Source organism: Liolophura sinensis, chromosome 4 (genome assembly GCF_032854445.1).
Source record: "Liolophura sinensis isolate JHLJ2023 chromosome 4, CUHK_Ljap_v2, whole genome shotgun sequence".
Taxonomy (NCBI): domain Eukaryota; kingdom Metazoa; phylum Mollusca; class Polyplacophora; order Chitonida; family Chitonidae; genus Liolophura; species Liolophura sinensis.
In genome coordinates, this window is record NC_088298.1 from 17,119,873 (window position 1) to 17,141,648 (window position 21,776).

The window sequence follows — 21,776 nt, forward strand, 5'->3', positions numbered from 1 at the left end:
AAAATTTTGTGTTTGTAAGCACTCAGCATTGGTAGGATTATTTGAAGGTCTGATAAAATTCATACACGACATATGAACGTACGTATGTTATGCTGGACAGGATACCTTTCTTCTTCCATTCCTCTATAGAAAAATCTTGGCTCAAATGGCTCTTTAAATGAAATACACAAGTTTATGTATATGTAACCTGGGAATTGTTTTTTTCTTTCCAATTTCAGTCATTTTTATCTCTGGCCGGAAAATGTATAAGAGCTATCCTCCAAGCGGTAACCTTTTTGGGAAAGTGTTTAGATGTGTAATGGTAAGCACAGTTATGAACGTTCATGTTTTCTCTGCTTTACAAGATTGATGTAAATGTACTTATTGTAGAAAATAGAATGAAAAAAACATCATCACGTAGTAAATGAACAGAGTCATAGTTAAGCCTATAACTGTTATAATATTGATATTACTTGATACTTGACACTCGGTAAAAGATTTGTTATCCAAGTACCGTTCATCCTAGTTTAATCTAGCTCTCTCTGGTTTGACCATGACTTAATTTAAGTTGGAAAGTTTGTCAGAAGTTTGTTGCTTTAATCTGGTCACACGGATTTCCTCTACCCGTAAGACATTCTTGAGCTCAGAGTCAACCAATCAGTCAATCAGTCGTTTTCATGTTAAGGATAACTTCTCCTTATCGGGTCTGTATTACATGAACATGTGACTTGGGTTCCTCCGTGTATGAGGTGTCTAGTGCGCCTACACTGCATAATTACCTGCATGTATAGGAGCTTTTCACCAGTGCGATGGCTGCGAGTTCAAGTCCAGCAGGCTTCCTCTCCAGGCCTGCATGGGGAGGTCTGCCAGCAGTGGCTGTGGGTTTCCCCGAGCTCGGTTTCCCCGAGCTCGGTTTCCTCCCTTCATAACGCTGGCAGCCATCATATTAGGCATATAGTCTTGTGCGTAAAAAAAACACCAATCAGATGAAAAATAAATAAATAAATGTGAATAACAGATAAACTACCCTTAATTCTTCAAACTTTTCAAACAGCTATGCAGCCAATACTTCGAAACATTCCGAGAGAACTATAATGTGTAGAGAAATAATTTGCACAGTTCTGTGAAGCTTGCATGATTAATGACACAAACAAATCATTTTTAGCATCATTGTCATAATAATTGTAGGTATAACTTCCACTGAAAAAAGTGTTCTAGTGGTTGAAAAGGTTGAAGATTTACAGTAGGTCTTCTTTGCAACACTTTGAAGATTAAAGGTGTTTCACTTAACAAGTCTTTGTATTAATTGTTTCGCCATCCTGTTTGTGATACATTTAGAGCTTTCTGAAGTCTTTTGATCCATCGATTTTTTGTTTGATGTAGTGTGGAATCAAAAAGAAATTCACATCCAAGGAGAAAGTTGAGCACTGGCTGGACAGAACCACAGACAAGTTTGAGGTGCATGAATTGTGTTCTACAAACGCCTTATAACGAGAAATTATGTGTAACTAAATTTAACCAAATTGATATTGATAGACTGCGGCTGTTGTCTCTTTCACTCATAAAACCAGACTGTTGCTTTATGTAATTAAATATAATTAAATAATGTATTAAATATACATAAGTAATAAATATTTTAGCTCGAGCCTGAAGACACATGTTGTTCTAGTAAAAACTCCACTGAAAAAATTTAATAACAAATAAATGTAGGCGTGTATACATCAGTGTTTTTTTTCTTGATTGTTTCAGACTAATTTTGTTGAAGATGTGAAGTGTTTGATGAGAGTATTGTTGTTGTTTCTACCTCTGCCAGTATTCTGGGCACTTTTTGATCAGCTGGTAAGCGACCTTTAATTCAGTACTTAACCATCAAGTGCTTGTGTTTCAATCCAATATCAGCTTGTTCATGTATTTTTGTTTGTACACTGTATTTTATTTATTTATTTATTTATTTATTTTATGTATTCCAAATTACAGGGCTCTCGTTGGACCTTACAGGCTGGACAGATGAATGGACGGTTGGTGAGTACACACAGGTCGAATGCTTCAGTGGCAAAGTTATTACAGCGCATACCTCAAAGTCGGGAGACCTGGGATCAAACCCGGGATGGGCCATGCCATACACATTAAAAAATGGTACTTGCTGGAGGCCGGTTTGGGGGCCTAGTGGTTAGAGTGCCTACCTCAGTCAGGAGACCTGGGATCAAACAAGGCCTTAAAATAAGTGGTGAACGCTCATGCAGGTTACGCATCAGTCTCGGATATGCTAAATGTTGAGAATGATTCCCCTTCCCCCTTAAAAATAAATAAATGTATTTAAAAAAATCTGTGAGAAGATGGCATCTACAAGTACACAGATACAGAGGACTGAAAGCACTCATCATGAACTACCTCCCACAGTGCCTGTTTGCAGAAATTGTGGTGCAGGCAAAACCAGAAGACTGTGATGCACAACCAAAAGACTGTAATGCACAGCAAAAAGACGGTGATGCACAGCAAAAAGACGGTGATGCAAGCTACATGGTTATTTGAATCAGTGGCTTACGTACCAATATCTTGCCAGCCTTGAACTGTACCGAAAGGTTCTGCGAGAAACAGCTTACCTGTCTTACATTTTTCAAGAGAGCGGCCAGCTGAATACAAGTGTGATTGATCAGCTGAATACAAGTGTGATTGATCAGCTGAACACAAGTGTGATTGATCAGCTGAACACAAGTGTGATTGATCAGCTGGATACAAGTGTGATTGATCAGCTGAATACAAGTGTGATCGATCAGCTGGATAAAAGTGTGATTGATCAGCTGAACATAAGTGTGATTGATCAGCTGGATACAAGTGTGATTGATCAGCTGAACTTAAGTGTGATTGATCAGCTGGATACAAGTGTGTTTGATCAGCTGAACACAAGTGCGATTGATCAGCTTAATACAAGTGTGTTTGGTCATCTGGATACAAGTGTGATTGATCAGATGAATACAAGTGTGATTGATCAGCTGAATACAAGTGTGGTTGATCAGCTGAACACAAATGTGATTGATCAGCTGAACACAAGTGCGATTGATCAGCTGAATACAAGTGTGTTTGATCAGCTGGATACAAGTGCGATTGATCAGCTGAATACAAGTGTGTGATCATCTGGATACAAGTGTGATTGATCAGCTGAATACAAGTCTGATTTATCAGCTGAATACAAGTGTGGTTGATCAGCTGGATACAAGTGTGATTGATCAGCTGGATACAAGTGTGATTGATCAGCTGAACACAAGTGTGATTGATCAGCTGAATACAAGTGTGATTGATCAGCTGAACACAAGTGTGGTTGATCAGCTGAATACAAGTGTGGTTGATCAGCTGGATACAAGTGTGATTGATCAGCTGGATACAAGTGCGATTGATCAGCTGAACACAAGTGTGATTGATCAGCTGAATACAAGTGTGATTGATCAGCTGAACACAAGTGCGATTGATCAGCTGAATAAAAGTGTGTTTGATCATCTGGATACAAGTGTGATTGATCAGATGAATACAAGTGTGATTGATCAGCTGAATACAAGTGTGGTTGATCAGCTGAACACAAATGTGATTGATCAGCTGAACACAAGTGTGATTGATCAGCTGGATACAAGTGTGATTGATCAGCTGAATGCTACAGGTGAGAAGCCTAAAGCAACTACAGGAACTGAGAGAGGAACAGAGCTTTCCTTCTCGGTTGTTGATGAGGATGACAGGGTCACAATATCTGCATTGTCCACAAACCTACTTGCCAATCAGAAATTTAAGGAAAGGAATCAGATTACAGAAAAAACAGAAAGCCAAGGTGGAAAAGTGTGTCAGCGTTGTGAATGAAAGCAGAGAAAAAAGTAGCACAGGAAAAGCAGTCTGTGCATAAAAATCAAAGAACAGCCAATACCCACAATCTCAGATATCTCCAAAGATCACATACAACAGTAGATGGAGTCATTCTAAGAAGAAATGTTCACACATTTCAGAATTTGCTGACCATTCCCAGCAGGATTTTTCAAACAAACAGCCTTCTTGTACCTTCCTGTATTTATGCGGTAGTTTATTTATACGCTAAGAACTGAGAGGTTAGAACAAGAAAACAGAACTGGTTGGCCCGGAGTGCCTGTATAATGTGAATGGGTGGGGTGCGGTCTGATGCTGTCGGCATGATACTTCATTGGTGGCAGCAGGAACTCCCCTTACCACAATATGTATATAGTACGACATAAAACACAAAGCATACATACATACGAAGGCCTGTGTTGATTATTTCACGGCCTCTGTTTTGAAGAGAAAGACATAATAGACGAATTTCCAAAATTTTACTTAGAGAGTCTATACAAGAGATTTTTGGCAAAATATCCATTGACTATATCAAATCAAAATTTCTGTACTTACAAAGAATAGCTGAAATCATGATTTGCATATTTGATTGCAGGTGGATGGCTGGAAGATCAAACCTGACCAGATGCAGGCTATCAACCCAGTCCTAATCCTTTTGTTGATTCCTGTTTTTGAGAATTTTATCTATCCATTGCTGGATAAGTGTAGAATTCCAAACAGGTGAGAAATAAGCCATGATTTACAGCTAGCTGTTTGGAATTATCATGTGTGAGGACCACATTGGCTCAGTCCTCTAAGGCATGGACCAGCCCTGATAGCACGTGACAATTGGTAGAGCGTCTGCTTTGGGAGCAGTAGATCCAGGGTCAATCCTGGGTCGAGTCACACCTAAGACTTTGAAAGAGGAAATTGTAACTTCCTCGCTTGGCGTTCAGCATGAAGGGTATAGTGCAACAACTGGTTGACCCTTATCAGTATAATGGCTGGGCAGGGCGGCTTACTTGCCCTCGGTAAGGTGTCTCAGTGAAGAAGCACTAGATAAAAGAGCGGTGGAAATCAATCCTGCAACAAGGACGCACATTACATGCACTCTAAGGATTCCTTTGTCGTGCTATAACTGAAAAATTGTCAGGTACGACGTTAAACCCTAATCACTCACTCATGCACTCTAAGGCATGGATCGTTTCCAAGCCAGTGAGGTGACACTAGCTCTTGTTGGTTTGTATGTGGTTTTAATTCAAGAGATCAGAACATGCCTTAGTCTGGTGGATAACAATGCTTGTGTCTTTCAGTCGCTAGAAAACACAAGTGCGGGTTCACCATAGTGCAGGCTGTTGTCGTATATATTTATTTATTTGACTGATGTTTTACGCTGTATTCAAGAATATTTCACTTATACCACGGCAGCCAGCATTATGATGGGAGGAAACCGGGCAGAGCCCAGGGGAAACGCGCGACCATCTGCAGGTTGTTGGCAGACCTTTCCATGTACGGCCGTAGAGGAAGTCAGCATGATTTATTGTATAAGTGACATGTATAACACAGGTACTGTTATTCACTGGGTAAAACCTGTTCTTTTTCTGTGACCTTGTTAAATGTTTTTTTAAAGTCGTTGGTGTTAGTTAATATTTAGTACGTGAATGACTTACTGAATCGTAATATCTTGAAAAGCAGTTTTGATCAGTCTTGTACCAAAGGTACACCTAGTCATGTAGAAGAACCATCATATGTTTCAGTGATGTATGTTCACCTCTTACATCTGTGCTTATGACCGAGGGGTATTTCAACAGAATTCTCTTAGTTGCGGGCCGTGTACAAATGTATATATTAAATGAGTTCACCTTTCAAACAACATTGAGTGTGTCAAGCAGCACACTGGCCAGCACGTTTACCTCCCCGAACATAATATCAGTTCATGCTGTTTATTTCTACGAGTAAAAGTTTGAAATTGGATGATTTCATTTTTGTTGTTTTCAGACCACTTCAGAGGATGGTAGCTGGCATGACACTAGCAGTTGTAGCCTTTGTTGTGGCCGGCTTTCTCCAGATAAGGATAGATGTGAGTAATGAATACGCATTAGCTTCATCAGCTTCATTACCATGCAAGGATCCTCCCACGCTTAAGACTAGCTTTCTCCAGATTAGGATAGATGTGAGTATTGAATATGCATTAGCGTCACTGCCATGCAAGGATCCTCCCACGCTTAAGACTAGCTTTTTCCTGATTAGGTGTCAGTACTGATCATGCATGGGCCTAGTTAATATGCAGGGATCCTCCAACTCACTACCTGCAGCTCTCCAGGTAGGGTAATTGTGATTAATGAATATGCATAATCTTCATTACCATGCTGGGATCCTCCCACTCTTACATCTTTTGAGGCTACCTTTCTTCTTACATAGATGTCATAGTCTTCATTACCATGCACGGATCCTCCCGCTCGTCACAACATCACATTAACTTGAAACTCCAGTATTGTGATGGAATGATGTTTTTGGTACATTGATGAAAAGCAGCTTACACACGATGCTATTGTGGTCTTTATCATGACATGGATCTGCACGTCACACCTCGTCACCGTCTCTTGTAGCATACGTGCTTTAATCCGCCTAAAGTTTGATCTTTCAGAATGATGTAAAGACCTTAGAATGATTCATTACATGTCAGCAGTTCAGTTTTTCTGATAAAAATTAATCAGACTTGAGAAAAACTTAGGCAGAAGTGGCATCAACCTATATCGAGGTGGATGGGCCAATCATAATCTAGATTATTTTGGCTGCCTCTCCAGCCGTACGTGAGAAGGTCTTTCAGCAACCTGCGGATGGTTGTGAGTTTCCTCAGGGCTCTGCTCCTTTTCCTCCCACCATAATGCTGGCTGTCATCGTGTAAGTGAAATTTTCTTAAGTACAGCGAAAAACACCTATCAGATAAATGAATAAATCAGAATCAAGTATAACCACATGAAAAATTTATGACGATAAATACAGTACATATGTTGTACGAATTCTTCCAATTTTTGGGACACCTGGTCTGCGTTTTTTAAGCCAGTGTACATGTAATTGTAGCAGAAATATTTAGTTTCCTTTTTTTAACAAAGTTTGTCAGTCTAATGAAGAACCCATTCATATCTTCACACAATAATTTAAACTGGAAGACAAATGTAATTCTGTTATATCAGGACTGTTAATATGTGTCCTAAAAATGAGAAGGATCAGGGTACGTCACATTTATTCACAATGAACCTTGCGGTAGGTGTCAAGGCAGTGGAGTCAGTATATATATATGATGGTGTTGTTGTTGAACTTTACCTCAAATCTATTTTTTTCTTCGCAGAACTTAAAAGAGGAGCCATTAGCTTTAAAGGAATCTGGTTTTTCTGTGATAAATACATTGCCATGCCAACTGTCTGTCAAATCTACAGACCTGGACTATTCAACAACCATTGGTCCTTATGAGGTAATTCCTGAATCTGTGTGTATTGATGACAGTCAGTCTGTTTTGTCTAAATTTTTGATATCTGGTCATTTTTAAGAGACCAAAAATAATTAAGAATGTTCTTACATATATATCACATAGTGATATATATATTAAAAAACACTTTATAATAATTAAAATTCTGTGTGAAAATTTTGAAGTAAAAAATGATTGTGATCTTGAAAATAAAGAAATGAAAAATTTTTTGAAAAAACACGTATTGATGACAGTCAGTCTGTTTTGTCTAAATTTTTGATATCTGGTCATTTTTAAGAGACCAAAAATAATTAAGAATGTTCTTACATATATATCACATAGTGATATATATATTAAAAAACACTTTATAATAATTAAAATTCTGTGTGAAAATTTTGAAGTAAAAAATGATTGTGATCTTGAAAATAAAGAAATGAAAAATTTTTTGAAAAAACACAGAAAATCATTTTAATAATGAAAAGAAGGACCAGTTAAATATGCATCAGATGATTTTATGTATTTTTCTACATTTATCTCACAATGAATTAAATAGAATCAATTCTATGATAATGAATGTGTCTAGGTTTTTGGACGTATCAGCACAATGTTAATATTGAAATGTTGATATTGAAAAGAAATATTAAAAAACACTTGATAATAATTAAAGTTCTGTGTGAAAATTTTGAAGTAAAAAATGAATATGACCGTGAAGATAAAGAAACAAAACACAGAAATCTTAATCTTTTCACTGCATTAATTTTTGGATATAATATTTTAAACAAATGGATCAAAGGTATTTTCGAAAAAAGTTTTATTCGTCTTTCTGATGAACACTTCTATTTTCAAGGGAAAGAAAAATACATGCACTGTAGATGTATGTATTAGGACCTCTATATATAACTCTTTTCTCTGCAGTGAGACATTTTATAAAATATTTGCATTTTTGGTACGGTTATCTTTCTGTTTTTATTTGAAATACCTATTACATGTATGACTTTGTTTGTTTGTTTTCAGTTAGGCGATTTTGTTCGTCATTCAAGTGGAAATTTCTCTGTCACCATTGCAACAAATCAGACATGTTCTGTACGAGGTTCGGTTACAAATAATATAAACCTGGAGTCACAGAAGTCGTACAGAATTGTTCTGTTTGAAGACCAGAAAAAACTGGTTACAAAACAGGTTAGTGCATGTATGTTCTTTGTTGTGATCTATAAAAATTGATAAATCCTACAAAAATGTTCTGTTTGAAGACCAGAAAAATTGATGGTAAAAATGGCTTAGTATATATACTGTGTTATTTACCATCTTATGTAAATCCAGAGTCAAAGAATTCCTACAGAATTCTTCTGTTTGAAGAAATTCTGTTGAAAAATGGGTTAGTATGTATGCAGTATTCTCACCATGTTATTTTAAAGAAGTCACAGAAGTCATACAGAATTGTTCTGTTTGACCAGAAAAACTTGGTCACAAAATGGGCTAGTGTTTGGTAAACTTAACCCGGAAGCACAGAAAACACACAGAATTGTCCTGTTGAAGACCAGAAAAAAACTTGGTCACAAAACTGGCTAGTGTATGTTAAACTTAACCCGGAAGCACAGAAAACACACAGAATTGTTCTGTTGAAGACCAGAAAAACTTGGTCACAAAACTGGCTAGTGTATGTTAAACTTAACCCGGAAGCACAGAAAACACACAGAATTGTTCTGTTGAAGACCAGAAAAACTTGGTCACAAAACAGGCTAGTGTATGTTAAACTTAACCCAGAAGCACAGAAAACACACAGAATTGTCCTGTTAAAGACCAGAAAAACTTGGTCACAAAACAGGCTAGTGTATGTTAAACTTAACCCGGAAGCACAGAAAACACACAGAATTGCTCTGTTGAAGACCAGAAAAACTTGGTCACAAAACAGGCTAGTGTATGTCAAACTTAACCCAGAAGCACAGAAAACACACAGAATTGTTCTGTTTGAAGACCAGAAAAACTTGGTCACAAAACAGGCTAGTGTATGTTAACTTAACCCAGAAGCACGGAAACAAACAGAATTGTTCTGTTTGAAGAGCAGGAAAGCTTGGTCACAAAACAGGCTAGTGTATGTTAACTTAACCCAGAAAAACGGAAACACACAGAATTGTTCTGTTTGAAGAGCAGGAAAGCATGGTTGCAGAACAGATTAGTGCTTCTGTATGCTTTATCTAAAAGTGTAATCTCAGAAGTCGTACACTGGGACAACTGATAGAGAGATCAATACTGTGTGAGTTCAGTGAGGCAGCATTTGGCAGGTGTACATTTAGCTCTACATGTATATGTTACTAAAATGACAGGAAAAGAACGAAAATGTTTATGGTCATTTTGAGAAAGTAATATTAATCATGATTCTTTTTATCTGCAGGCAATTGATTAATTTTTTTGTTGTTTTTCCTCAGTTTCCAGATTTAAGAGAAAAACCAAAAAAAGGCAATGCCTCTGTGAGGTAAGAGAGACTAAGGGGAGACTACTGTTATAGTAGTGTGACATTAATTAACATTTATATGTATATAAAGAGTGGTTTTCCAATCAGATTTCCGCCATTGTCATATATAATCTATTTCTTTGGCTTTTCACTTGTTTAAGGGTAACCTTGAATGCAATTTACCAGCCTCTAAGAGGATCCTCTCTCAGGCACAATGTCTAAGAGGTTGTATCCGAGATTTTGGCAAAAAAGTCCATATTTGCTTATCGAATCAATTTCCAGTACTTCTTTATGAATTTTATGAACTTTATTATTGATTTTTGAAGTGTAATGACACCTACACAGATGACGCTGATATTTTGTGGAGCATAATTATTTGGGTTATTCTAAAGTAATAACCTAAATTCAGTTAGAATTCCGCTGATTTTTTGCTGGAAATCCCAGGTATAGCCTCTTCCGTTCTGATGATAATTTCAACATCAGAACTACCCAGGAAATATAACTTTCTTCGGACTATTCAGAGAAACGTCCCCAAAATACTTGAAAACAGTACCACTTGAACAATTGTGAAAAGGTGAAAGAAATACATGCAGGTTTTATGCAACAAACAAGCAGCATTTATTTCATGTATTTATTTGATAGGTGTTTTACGCCATCCTCAAAAAATATTTCACTTATACGACGATGGTCAGCATTTTCATGGAAGGAAACGGAGCAGAGCCGAGGAGAAACCCACAACCATCCTCGGGTTGCAGATCTTCCCACATAAGGCTGGAGAGGAAGCCAGCATGAGCTGGACTTGAACTCACAGCGACCGCATTGGTGAGAAGCTGCTGGATCATTGAGCCGTGCCGACATGCTAACCCCCTTAGCCACGGAGGCCCCAAAATAAGCAACAAGATAAAGGAACGTGATCAGTCAGTCCTTAATACTATACTATACTTTTAGAACAAGTTCAATCATTTTACAAAATGTAAATAATTCTGTCCAACTTCTTTACAGCTTTATTTTTTCACTAGAGGAGACATTCAGTCCAGGCATGATAATGCTGGTAAAGGATAAGGAAGTGTTGAAGTTTAATATCTCACGTGACATGGCCACAGATTTCCTAAACATTACACCGGGAAAGTAAGTATGATTAGTTTGGCTTTTGTCTGGCAAGTTCGTCGAATTTTGATTAAAATAATAATTATTTTAATGATAAGAATGAACATGGCTCAGAAAGGGTTTGGGAGCAGACAGTAACTGAGTGGGTTAGGTAGCACAGTCTTTCTTTCAGTTGTTGGGACTGACGAGGTGCAGGTTCAAATCCGACCTAAGACATCAAATTTAAAGATTTCGCAGCTCTCACCATATGAGGACATTGTAGACAATAAGTGGTCCACGAAGCAGTTTAACAGTTTGAGAACTGATGCGTTCATTGTCTTCTTTAAAGCCCACTAATATGGTGTGCGTATGTATAAGTTACACGCGGGAAGATTTATTAGTAACTTGCTAAAATTCACTGCTTTTCCTCACAGAAAACTTAATAGAGACTTCCAGACCACTAATATGGTGTGCGTATGTGTATAAGTTTCACGCTGGAAGATTTGTTAGTAACTTGCTAAAACTGACTAACTTTCCCACAGACGACTTAATGCGGACTTGCTCACCACTAATATGGTGTGCATATGTGTATAAGTTACACGCGGGAAGATTTGTTAGTAACTTGCTAAAACTGACTAACTTTCCCACAGACGACTTAATGCAGACTTGCTCACCACTAATATGGTGTGCATATGTGTATAAGTTACACGCGGGAAGATTTGTTAGTAACTTGCTAAAACTGAGTAACTTTCCCACAGATGACTTAATGCAGACTTGCTCACCACTAATATGGTGTGTATATGTGTATAAGTTACACGCGGAAAGATTTGTTAGTAACTTGCTAAAGCTGAGTAACTTTCCCACAGACTACTTAATACAGACTTGGTCACCACAATTTATGAGTATAAATTACACGTGGGAAGACTTTGTTATTGTTGATAAATGTTATTATTTTTGTTGTTATTTATTGTTTGTATTGTTTACTGACTTCAGCCGCCAACAGACATATAGCTCTTTTAAAAGGGAGATAAAAACGGTCATTGCTAATCATACTGGAGAATAATAGATGGTATTTTGATCACTGAAAGTACAACTACTCATGTACGATTATTCACGTGAAAGTTTGACATTTGACTTTGTTTTCAGGTATGATTTGTATATTCCTGATAAAAACGGCCATTGGCAAAGCAGCGGCCAAACAGTAGAGATGGATTACGGAGCCGTCTATTCCATTATGTTGACCGGTGGAAAAATGGAACAAGAGGAGGTAAGACAACGAATATAGATCAACAAATGAAGAAAACAGAGATATTTAGGAGTGAGTGCTTAACAATTTTTCAGTCATATGGCGAAAAAGGAGTTCTTAGAGTGCATGTAATGTGCCTCCTTGTTGCAGGACGGATTTCCACCACTCTTTTATCTAGTGCTGCTTGACTGCGACGCCTTACCGAAGGCAAGTAAGCCGACCCACCCGAGCCATTATATTGATATGGGTCAACTAATCGTTGCACTATCCACTTCATGCTGATTGCCAAGCAAGAAAGTTACAACTTGTTTAAGGTCTTAGGTGTGACTCTACCCAGGATTGACCCTGGATCTACTGCTCCTGAAGCGGACGCTCTACCAACTGTGCTATCGGGGCCATCCGATGTTTAGAAAGAGAGGTGAAAACAGGCCTAAATGGTCACAGACTTTTTTTTTCTGATGTGCTTGGTAGCTCTGTGAGTCAACTTTTAATCAGGAATTCGTACTAGGCCACTTTAAAGGAACAGACAACATTATGTCGCGGCACTTATACCCAATTGCACTTATTGTTAAAATTGCAAAACAGGGTTCTGGTGATGTAGCTAGAAACAGCTGTGTCCTAAAATTTTAGAAATAACCGGTGCCACATTAATAACATGGTGTAATTTTATGATTTCTCAGTGTGTTCATGGTTTGGCTAATAGTTTGTTTTTGCCATGATATTGATTTTGCCTTGTAGCAGTTGCAGTTGACACCCATATTACATGGATTGCCAAATGCAGTTTGCAATTTGCTTATCAAAGACATCTGCGGTAGATTTGTGCACAGACTCCCCACAGTGTCTTGTCATGATTTAAAACTCCATAACAGATGAGGTCACTGGACTGAAATCCTTACGCATACGATAAACAATCATAGTTTTGACAGTATAATAATTTTGGCCTTTCTTGTTGATTTAATGGCAAGATCTTAGCACTATGTAATTAGAGATCATATTATCTGTGCATGACAGTGCCAAGTATTCAGTTTTATTTTGGTTTAGAGGTTCATATTTGAAGGTATCACATGACTTGAACATTACACAGCTTTATGAACTGTTCAGTCAGGCCAATTACCGGTATTCTCTGAATGCTGTGTATTGACAGCTTTGAGTACAATGGAAGTTTTTTTTATTTCAGCTGATATCCTGGATGTCTTTAACAATCTTCCTTCTTATAATTAATGTTTGTGTTTTGCAGATATTAGTCCATCGCTTCACAAGTGTTGAACCAAATCAGGTTTCCATGGGTTACCAAGTCCCACAATACATCATAATCACAATGGCAGAGGTGATGTTCTCCATCACAGGGTTGTCATTCGCTTATTCACAGGTAATAAGGAATAGGTGTGAGGATCACTGTGCAGGAGAACACTTGCACACGTTACAAGCAAATTCTCTCAAACTTTGTCAAAAACTCTAAGGAGTTTAAGAAAGTTGCTATAGAGGTAAAATGAAAGAAGTTGATGTTTATCTAATATATCTTGAACATTTTGGGGGGAAGAACAGAATGTCTGTTGTTATAAGTCAGCACCAGAAATTCACATGCAAGTTATTATTATTGTCAGAAGATCTCTGGGGGTTGAAAGTGAGTTGCTAAAACTTGTGAAATTCTGGTAATGTGGAAAATTTGCTCTAATTTGCTCTATTTTTGTGTCTGTGATGGTAAACCTTAGCTTGTGCTGTTCATTTAGAACATGTCCTTTAACAGGTGCTCTCAGACTAGATTAGGCAATGTGTACACACCATTGCCATGCAGTGTGGTTAGAAGGAGAATGCAGACTTTCATTGCAGATTAGAAGATAACTGGTCTGGTGACATATCATAAAAAAAGTTTAAAAAGTTTTGAGCCGAATGTGTTAAAAAAACATGGTGTGACAAATTCCTTGTCACCACATCTATTTCACTGATATATAAATATGTTTACATAGTACATTTATTTTTGGGCCTCTGTGGCTCAGGTGGTTAGCACACTAGTGCAGCTTAATGACGCAGGAGCCTCTCACCAATGCGGTCACTGTGAGTTCATGACCAGCTCATGCTGGCTTGCTCTCCGGCTGTAAGTGGGAAGGTTTGCCAGCAACCTGCTGATGGTCGTGGGTTTCCACCTTGCTCTGTCTGGTTTCATAATACTGGCCGCCATCGTATAAATGAAATATGCTTGAGTATGGCGTAAAACACCAGTCATATAAATAAATAAATGCATTTATTCCAATGGTGTTTCATGATTTGCCTGAGACTATTTCACTGGCACGGTGCATATTGATGTAGGTGTTAGCTGGACATGGGGAAAAAGAGTATTCAAATAGGCCCAGGACATCTGCCCAGTACATGTACATGGCAGAGTGTAAGATTTTGATCACTCAATATCATTTTGAGGATATGGTCACCTGCTAGAAGAACCACTCTGCTATTGATGGCCTTAAGCCCATCTTAAACTTAATGTGGGGAAGGTCTGTCAGTAACCTGCGGATGGCCGTGGATTTGCTCTTGGCTCTACTCGCTTCCCTCCCACCATATTGCTGGCTGCCGTTGAATAAGTAAAATCTTGAGTACAGCTTCGATCAGTAATCAAATAAATAAATAAACTCGAAGTTGCACTAAGCTTTTCTCGCTCTTATTCATTTCAGGCTCCTCCGTCAATGAAATCCGTGCTACAAGCTGCCTGGCTTATGACCGTTGCCGTGGGTAACTTGATTGTGTTGATCATAGCAGAAGTTCAGTTGATACCAAACCAGGTTAGCATGCATGTTCTACTTTTTTTTCAATTTCTAGGATTCCTGGAAGAAACCTTGCTCTGTATATCTGGTGCTGTACGTGCACTGTAATTTGCATATGTTTTATGCAAATTAAGAAGCACTGGGACATTTGAATCAACTGCTTGGATCAGTGGAACCAAAAGTTTGGCAAAGGATGAGAGTTGCCACTCCCTCATGTACATGTACATGTACTAGATTTACTTTTTAAAACAAGGGTGTTCATGGCGGAGTGGTTTGCGTGCTAGCATAGCACAGTGACGCTGGAACCTCTCATCAATGCAGTCTACCAGCAACCTTTAGATGGTCATGGCTTTCCCTCGGTCTCTGCCTGTTTTCCTCCCACCATAACACTGGATGCTGCTGCATAAGTAAAATATATCAACGTACTGAATAAAACACTAATTGAATAAACAAGTAAATTTACTTGTGAAAGTCAGATCAGGTAGCCGCTTCCTATACTGACTTTGATAGCTAATACATCTCAAAGAGGCTATCAGCTGGCTAGCGCGCTAGCGCAGCGTATTGGCCCAGGACCCTCTCGCCAATGTGGATGCTGTGAGTTCAAGTTCAGCTCATGCTGGCTTCCAGGAAGGGTCTGCCAGCAACCTGGTGGTGGATTCCCCCGGGCTGTGTCCGGTTTCCTCGCACCATAATAATGCTGGCTGCCATCATATAATTGAGTAATATTCTAATACATATTAAAATATTAATAAATATTCTAGGGTACGGCATAAAACACCAATCAAATAAATAAATAAATCAAAGAGGCTATACTAGAGACAGAAAATCCATATGAATGAAGTCACCAATGAAATCAAGTTTTCTCTGTTTACCAAAAATATCTCAAATTACTGCCCTTCAGTAATAAATATCAGACTTGTACTATTTAGAGTGTTAAAAAAAAAAAATTCTAAAGTTTGAAAAAGTTTATAAATGCAACCAGCTTTTAAAATTTTAGAGGTTTTTATTATTACCGATTTTGAACTGTTACATGTGCACCGATGAAGCAGATTTTGTCAAAGGTAATGATTTTGACTATACTAAAATGCTAGCAAATTTGGTTGGATTTTCAGTGATTAGATTTTTGGCAATATACGGAATGGTTCTGACTTTTATAGATTGTTTGTGAATATATCATACTAATTATTCTAATGTGTGTCATGATCACTTAATTCTTGTTTTGTTATGTTTGTAGTCTGCAGAGTTCTTCCTCTTTGCTGCTCTCATGGGATTGGATGTCATCATCTTTGCTGTCATGGCAATCTTCTACAAATACACCAATCATGTGGATCCTAGTACAATGGAGTTTAGTGACACAACCGGATTGGTTAACAATGACCAATCGGATGAGTCCTCACTTAAAGACAAGTAAATTTTCTTCAGGATGAGTAAGGAGGGCATTGAAACATTGAATGTTTTATTTGGACATTTAAAAATTTTTTACACAAGTAACTTTTATTCATTTCTTTGAATTATTTGTTTCTTGAAATTACTTATGTACCGATATACATATATATATAAGTGATGTTTCACTTATTTCTTCTGTTTTCTGCCAGTACATGGATAAATTTGTATATATGTTGATGTCACTTAAAAATGTTCCAAGTTTGTTCGCCGAACCTTTTCCTGGACTTAAGATTTTATTCTTTTCCTGGACTTAAGATTTTATTTATCCTTGTTAATATTTAAAACCCTAGCTTTGACGGGTGTTTTTCATTCAATCTTCAGTTGCCCATGTGATATGCATCATCTGTAGTGATATGTTTGAATAAGACTTTTAAGTTTATCTTGAATTCCATCAAAGTGTCCAGTAACAATGAGCATTAATCATATAATGCGTTGTTAAAATGATTTAAATTTTATGATCCATGACTACAAGTAAGTTTCTCATTTTGCCTGACTCTGAGAGGCCTGGTTGTTTCAGAAAAGAGTTTGAGGTTTGTTTGAAATGTAGGATGACTACAATGCCAGTGTTAATGTTTTATGACTTTTATGTGCCTCTGAAAATATGCTTTTTGGAGTGATGATGTGAGATGATGTGCTAGGTTCAAGCTGTAAAGCATAAAAAGTTAAAAAAAAAATTCAACTATGTTCAGTTCGCAAATGCTACTTATATGATGTTTCAAGTGTCTATTTTCACATTTGTGTGTGTAGATTTTGAGCTACTTGTAGATTTTGAGCTACAAGTAGATTTTGAGCTACTTGTAGATTTTGAGCTACAAGTAGATTTTGAGCTACATGTACATGAACACATACATGTATCTACTCTGTATACTTTTTTTTCATCCTGTTAAGTCTTGTTAACAGAAATAAGTCATAAAAAGAAGAAATGTAGAGTTTAAAAAAAAAATAGAAGTGTGCTACCTATTATGTACACCTACTATTAGTTACATGGTTACTCAGGGATGGGACACGCAAATATATGGTTTCAATAATACTCATATTGGGCAAGCCGTCAGCGGAATTTATTCTGCAAAGACCCATCAGTTCAGTGCAGAAGACCGATATATAGATGAATCGCTTCAACGATGTGACCATTGTTGGAGCTCAACAAAGGGAGATAACCTACTCAGCAGACACGTTTGTCCAATGAAAGGCCGACTATTTTGTCAGATGCGGGATGAATGGTAATACATGTATATACTGTAACATGTTGACCATGTGCGTCATGTAATTAGTGAGATATACATGTATGTGATAGTTAAATGAAAAGTAGACCGATATCACAAAAAGAAAAAACTTTCCACTGTTGTTAGCAAACAAATGTACACAATATTATAGTGATAGTTGATAATAATAAAACACGTATATGTTATAAAATGTATATATTATACGTCTTTAAGATAAAGAGCTTACACGTAGGCCTACATTGTATCTTCAAATATATTACTTACGCGTACATATTTTGTATTTATTGTATATAAGAGGAGTATTTCAATTTCTCATTTTCACCTTGTAACTTATATTCCTGTAAAAAAAAAAGTTATTAATGTAATTCGATATTTTCTTTTGTCAAGAAATATATTTTTGCATGTTCTATTTTTAATACTTGCTGTTTTTCGTATATTTTCCTGTCATGTATAGCGTACTGCATCGAGATTCCCGCATTGCTTAAATTAGGTATTAATCCATGCCTTCACATATAAGTCGGATGCATTGAAAGTACCAGCGTGTGATGGAATTTAATTGCTCGAGTAACTGTGTATATTATACATGTATTATTGTATATACCAGTACCTGTAATTATGATAATACATACCTGTATATTTTTCTCTGTTAAAGTAAATGTACATATGCATGTCATCATACTGTTTATACACAAGAGCAATGCATTTTTGCATACAGTGGCTCAGTTGGTTAGCGGCTAGTGCAGTGTAATGACCCTGGAGCCTCTCACCAAAGCTGCTGCTGCGAGTTCAAGACCAGCTCATGCTGGATTCCTCTTCCGGCCGTATGTGGGAAGGTCTGCCATCAACCTGCGGATCGTCGTGGGTTTCCCCCTGGGCTCTGCCCAGTTTCCTCCTACAGTAATGCTGGCCTTCGGTGTATAAGTGAAATATTCTTGAGTACAGCGTATAACACCAATCAAATAAATAAATAAATAAATAAATTTTTACATAGGTACTTTTGGATTTGATATTCATGATGCATATGTCCGTGCATTTTCAGAAGTCTATTAACTGGCCATTAATTGACCAACAATTGTGAAATCATCCACTAGATCATGTCAACAGAGGGATTTCTAAATTATTTAATTTCTAAATAATTGACTGCTCGGAACCTCTACGGTTGAGTGGGTATAAGCATGCTAGTGCACCACAGTTAATGGCCCAGGAGAATCTCACCGTGTGCGGATGGTCATTAGCATGCTAGTGCAGCACAATTAATGGTCCAGGAGAATCTCACCGTGTGCGGATGGTCATTAACATGCTAGTGCAGCACAATTAATGGCCCAGGAGAATCTCACCGTGTGCGGATGGTCATTAGCATGCTAGTGCAGCACAATTAATGGCCCGGGAGAATCTCACCGTGTGCGGATGGTCATTAACATGCTAGTGCACCACAATTAATGACCCAGGAGAATCTCACCGTGTGCAGATGGTCATTAGCATGCTAGTGCAGCACAATTAATGGCCTGGGAGAATCTCACGGCATGCGGATGGTCATTAGCATGCTAGTGCACCACAGTTAATGACCCAGGAGAATCTCACCGTGTGCAGATGGTCATTAGCATGCTAGTGCAGCACAATTAATGGCCCAGGAGAATCTCACCATGTGCAGATGGTCATTAGCATGCTAGTGCAGCACAATTAATGGCCCAGGTGAATCTCACCGTGTGCAGATGGTCATTAGCATGCTAGTGCAGCACAATTAATGGCCCAGGAGAATCTCACCGTGTGCAGATGGTCATTAGCATGCTAGTGCACCACAATTAATGGCCCGGGAGAATCTCACCATGGTCACCATGAGGAGAATTCCAGTTTATGCTGGCTTCCTCTCCAGTCGTACTGGAGAAGGTCTGCCTGCAGCAACCAGTGGATGGTCATTGGTTCCATCGGGCTCTGCCCAGTTTCCCCCCACCATAATGCTGGCCACCGTGATATAAGGGAAAAATCTTACAGATTAAAACACCAATGAAGTAAATAAATAAATAAATCACACCAATGTGAGTGCTATGAGTTCAAGTCAATCTCATCCTGGTTTCCTCTCCAAGCAGATGTGTATATGGGAAAATAAGGTATGGCATCAACCTGCGGTTGGTCATGCCTCACTCAGTAATGGTGGCCACGGTTGTGTAATTAAAGAAATATTCTTGAGGGTAGCATGAAAACCAAATCATATAAATAAATAAATCAAAAAAAATTCACAGGTACTGTTGCATTGCCATCCAACAGAGGCTTCTTTCCACAACTCTTATTACGTTCATGATCATGCTATGTGCATTGCAATGTTCAAGCAAAGTTTCCTGTTTATTACCCATGATTCATCTGCCCTTTTTCGTCACGTTTGCACCAGGCCAAGAAAAAGTCAGCACAAATCGTAAGAGGATACGAGGCAAACACTGTTGACATGATGGTCAGTTAACCAGCTTTTAGGAAAAGTAAATGTTTTACCTTTTTAAGTTGTAAATATATGTTTCACATTTTGTCTATATATGTTTTACATTTTTGTATATGTTGTATACATACATGTAGCGCAAATATACTTCTGATTTGCTGTTCTTTTTCTGAATGTGCCAACTACATGTACCGGTACGATATACCTATACTTTGTCTGACGTATAGATCTAGATGTAGGTGTCACGAAAGACTACACTATTTCTTCTCATTTTTGGGACACCAGATGTGATCATTTTAGCCAATGTATGTAGCTGGAGGACGAATATTTGGTTCCTTCTTTCTCACATGGTTATAGATTATGTACTGAACAACATACTCCTGTCTTTACTTTTCCTAAAGGCTGATAAAAGAGATGTAATGTTGTACTTTCAACGCTACTAATATCTGTCCCAAAAATTACAAGAATTAGGGTATGTCGTGGAATTTTTCTTTTTTTTTGCTAGAATTGCTAAACTATCATAAATGTAACTTTGTGCTTAGAGTTATTTGTATGTGCACTTCAATGAAACCTTAGCTTGCCTGTTTGCTGAAAAATAACCCAATGTGATGAATGTCATCCAACATGATTTCATTTAAATGTATATCATTGTTTTAATATTTTGTCTAAGTTCTATCTTACTCGTCCTATTTACTTCATAATAAAGACATTATTTTGGCCTGTTTCAATCAGATATAAGCCACGATGGCACTTTTGTAATCATACTTTATTTCTTTATAGTACGGATAATTTTGTTCTCAAATATTACAGATACGTAGTTCTTTAAAACTTATTAAATTCCATCACCGTCATATGGCTTCAACATTGCATATAAATGTGGTGTTAGATTATAGATTTTTCACTATTTAATAAAATTAATGATTTATGGTCTATAAATGATTAATTTTATTAAATACCCCAAAATCCAAAATTCAGCTTAAGTTATAATTATATGTACTACTTAAATCGATAAATCGGATTGGCCAGACTCCAACATAGTTGATTATGTTTACAATTTAATGTGTACCTGTGGTGATATCATGTGTGCAAGTAATATGTAAACCATGCGTGTAAACAGTGAAGTGTGCATTTATGGTGCGCCTCCCGCCAAATTTGGTGAAAGATCTATGTATAATTCCCTAATTCCTCAACCTTTTCCCATATGAAAGAGCAACTTTCAGTGTAATTTGTGCACATTATTAATATGACTTTGGAGGCAAAACTACATTTGTGGGATAAGCCAATTTTAGGGCTTCACAAAAACTATAATTTTGTCAGTCTACACCCAATTACCTTCAGAATATGCATGCGAAAAGGTTGAAGAATTAAGAATTACAGCAACATATTTTTCTCACTGGTCACATTGAGTATGTGTTATTTTATAAAAACCATCTTTTATTAATTAAAATGACTATTAAATGCAACTTTACATGTAAGCACTTTTTGTGTTAGTTATATCCTTGCTAAACACATTTCGTTGTACGAGTATCTTCTTCAGTATTAATTGTTAGTGCAATAAACTTGTGACAATCCAATATATTTATGGATGTACAGGTAACCTCATTTTTCAACTGTTTCAGTCACCACCGCAACCAATGTTTTGATTGATTGAGTGAGTAAGTGAGCAAGTGCTTGGGCTTTAAACGTCGTACTTAACAATTTTTCAGTCATATGACGACGAAGGAATCCTTAGAGTGCATGTGATGTGCTTCCTTGTTTGCAGGACGGATTTCCACCGCTCTTTTATCTAGAGCTACCTTACTGAGACGACTTAACGAAGGCAAGTAAGCCACCCTGCCAGAGCCATTATACTAATACGGGTCAGCC

The 21,776-nt window shown here is 37.5% G+C and overlaps 1 protein-coding gene across 2 annotated transcripts in view; it reads left to right on the plus strand.

Annotated features, from left to right (window-relative positions):
* LOC135464705 (solute carrier family 15 member 2-like) overlaps positions 1–17,159 on the plus strand; it is a 33,754-nt gene extending 16,595 nt beyond the window's left edge. For both annotated transcript variants that reach the window (XM_064742209.1, XM_064742208.1), the window contains 14 exons: positions 219–301; positions 1,363–1,437; positions 1,729–1,818; positions 1,957–2,001; positions 4,421–4,545; positions 5,803–5,884; positions 7,157–7,279; positions 8,288–8,452; positions 9,700–9,746; positions 10,728–10,853; positions 11,958–12,078; positions 13,295–13,426; positions 14,724–14,831; positions 16,048–17,159. In XM_064742209.1, coding sequence (XP_064598279.1) covers positions 219–301; positions 1,363–1,437; positions 1,729–1,818; positions 1,957–2,001; positions 4,421–4,545; positions 5,803–5,884; positions 7,157–7,279; positions 8,288–8,452; positions 9,700–9,746; positions 10,728–10,853; positions 11,958–12,078; positions 13,295–13,426; positions 14,724–14,831; positions 16,048–16,224 — 1,499 coding nt within the window. In that variant the 3' untranslated portion in view covers positions 16,225–17,159. The remainder of the gene's footprint in view (positions 1–218; positions 302–1,362; positions 1,438–1,728; positions 1,819–1,956; positions 2,002–4,420; positions 4,546–5,802; positions 5,885–7,156; positions 7,280–8,287; positions 8,453–9,699; positions 9,747–10,727; positions 10,854–11,957; positions 12,079–13,294; positions 13,427–14,723; positions 14,832–16,047) is intronic.
* Positions 17,160–21,776: the final 4,617 nt, after the last annotated feature.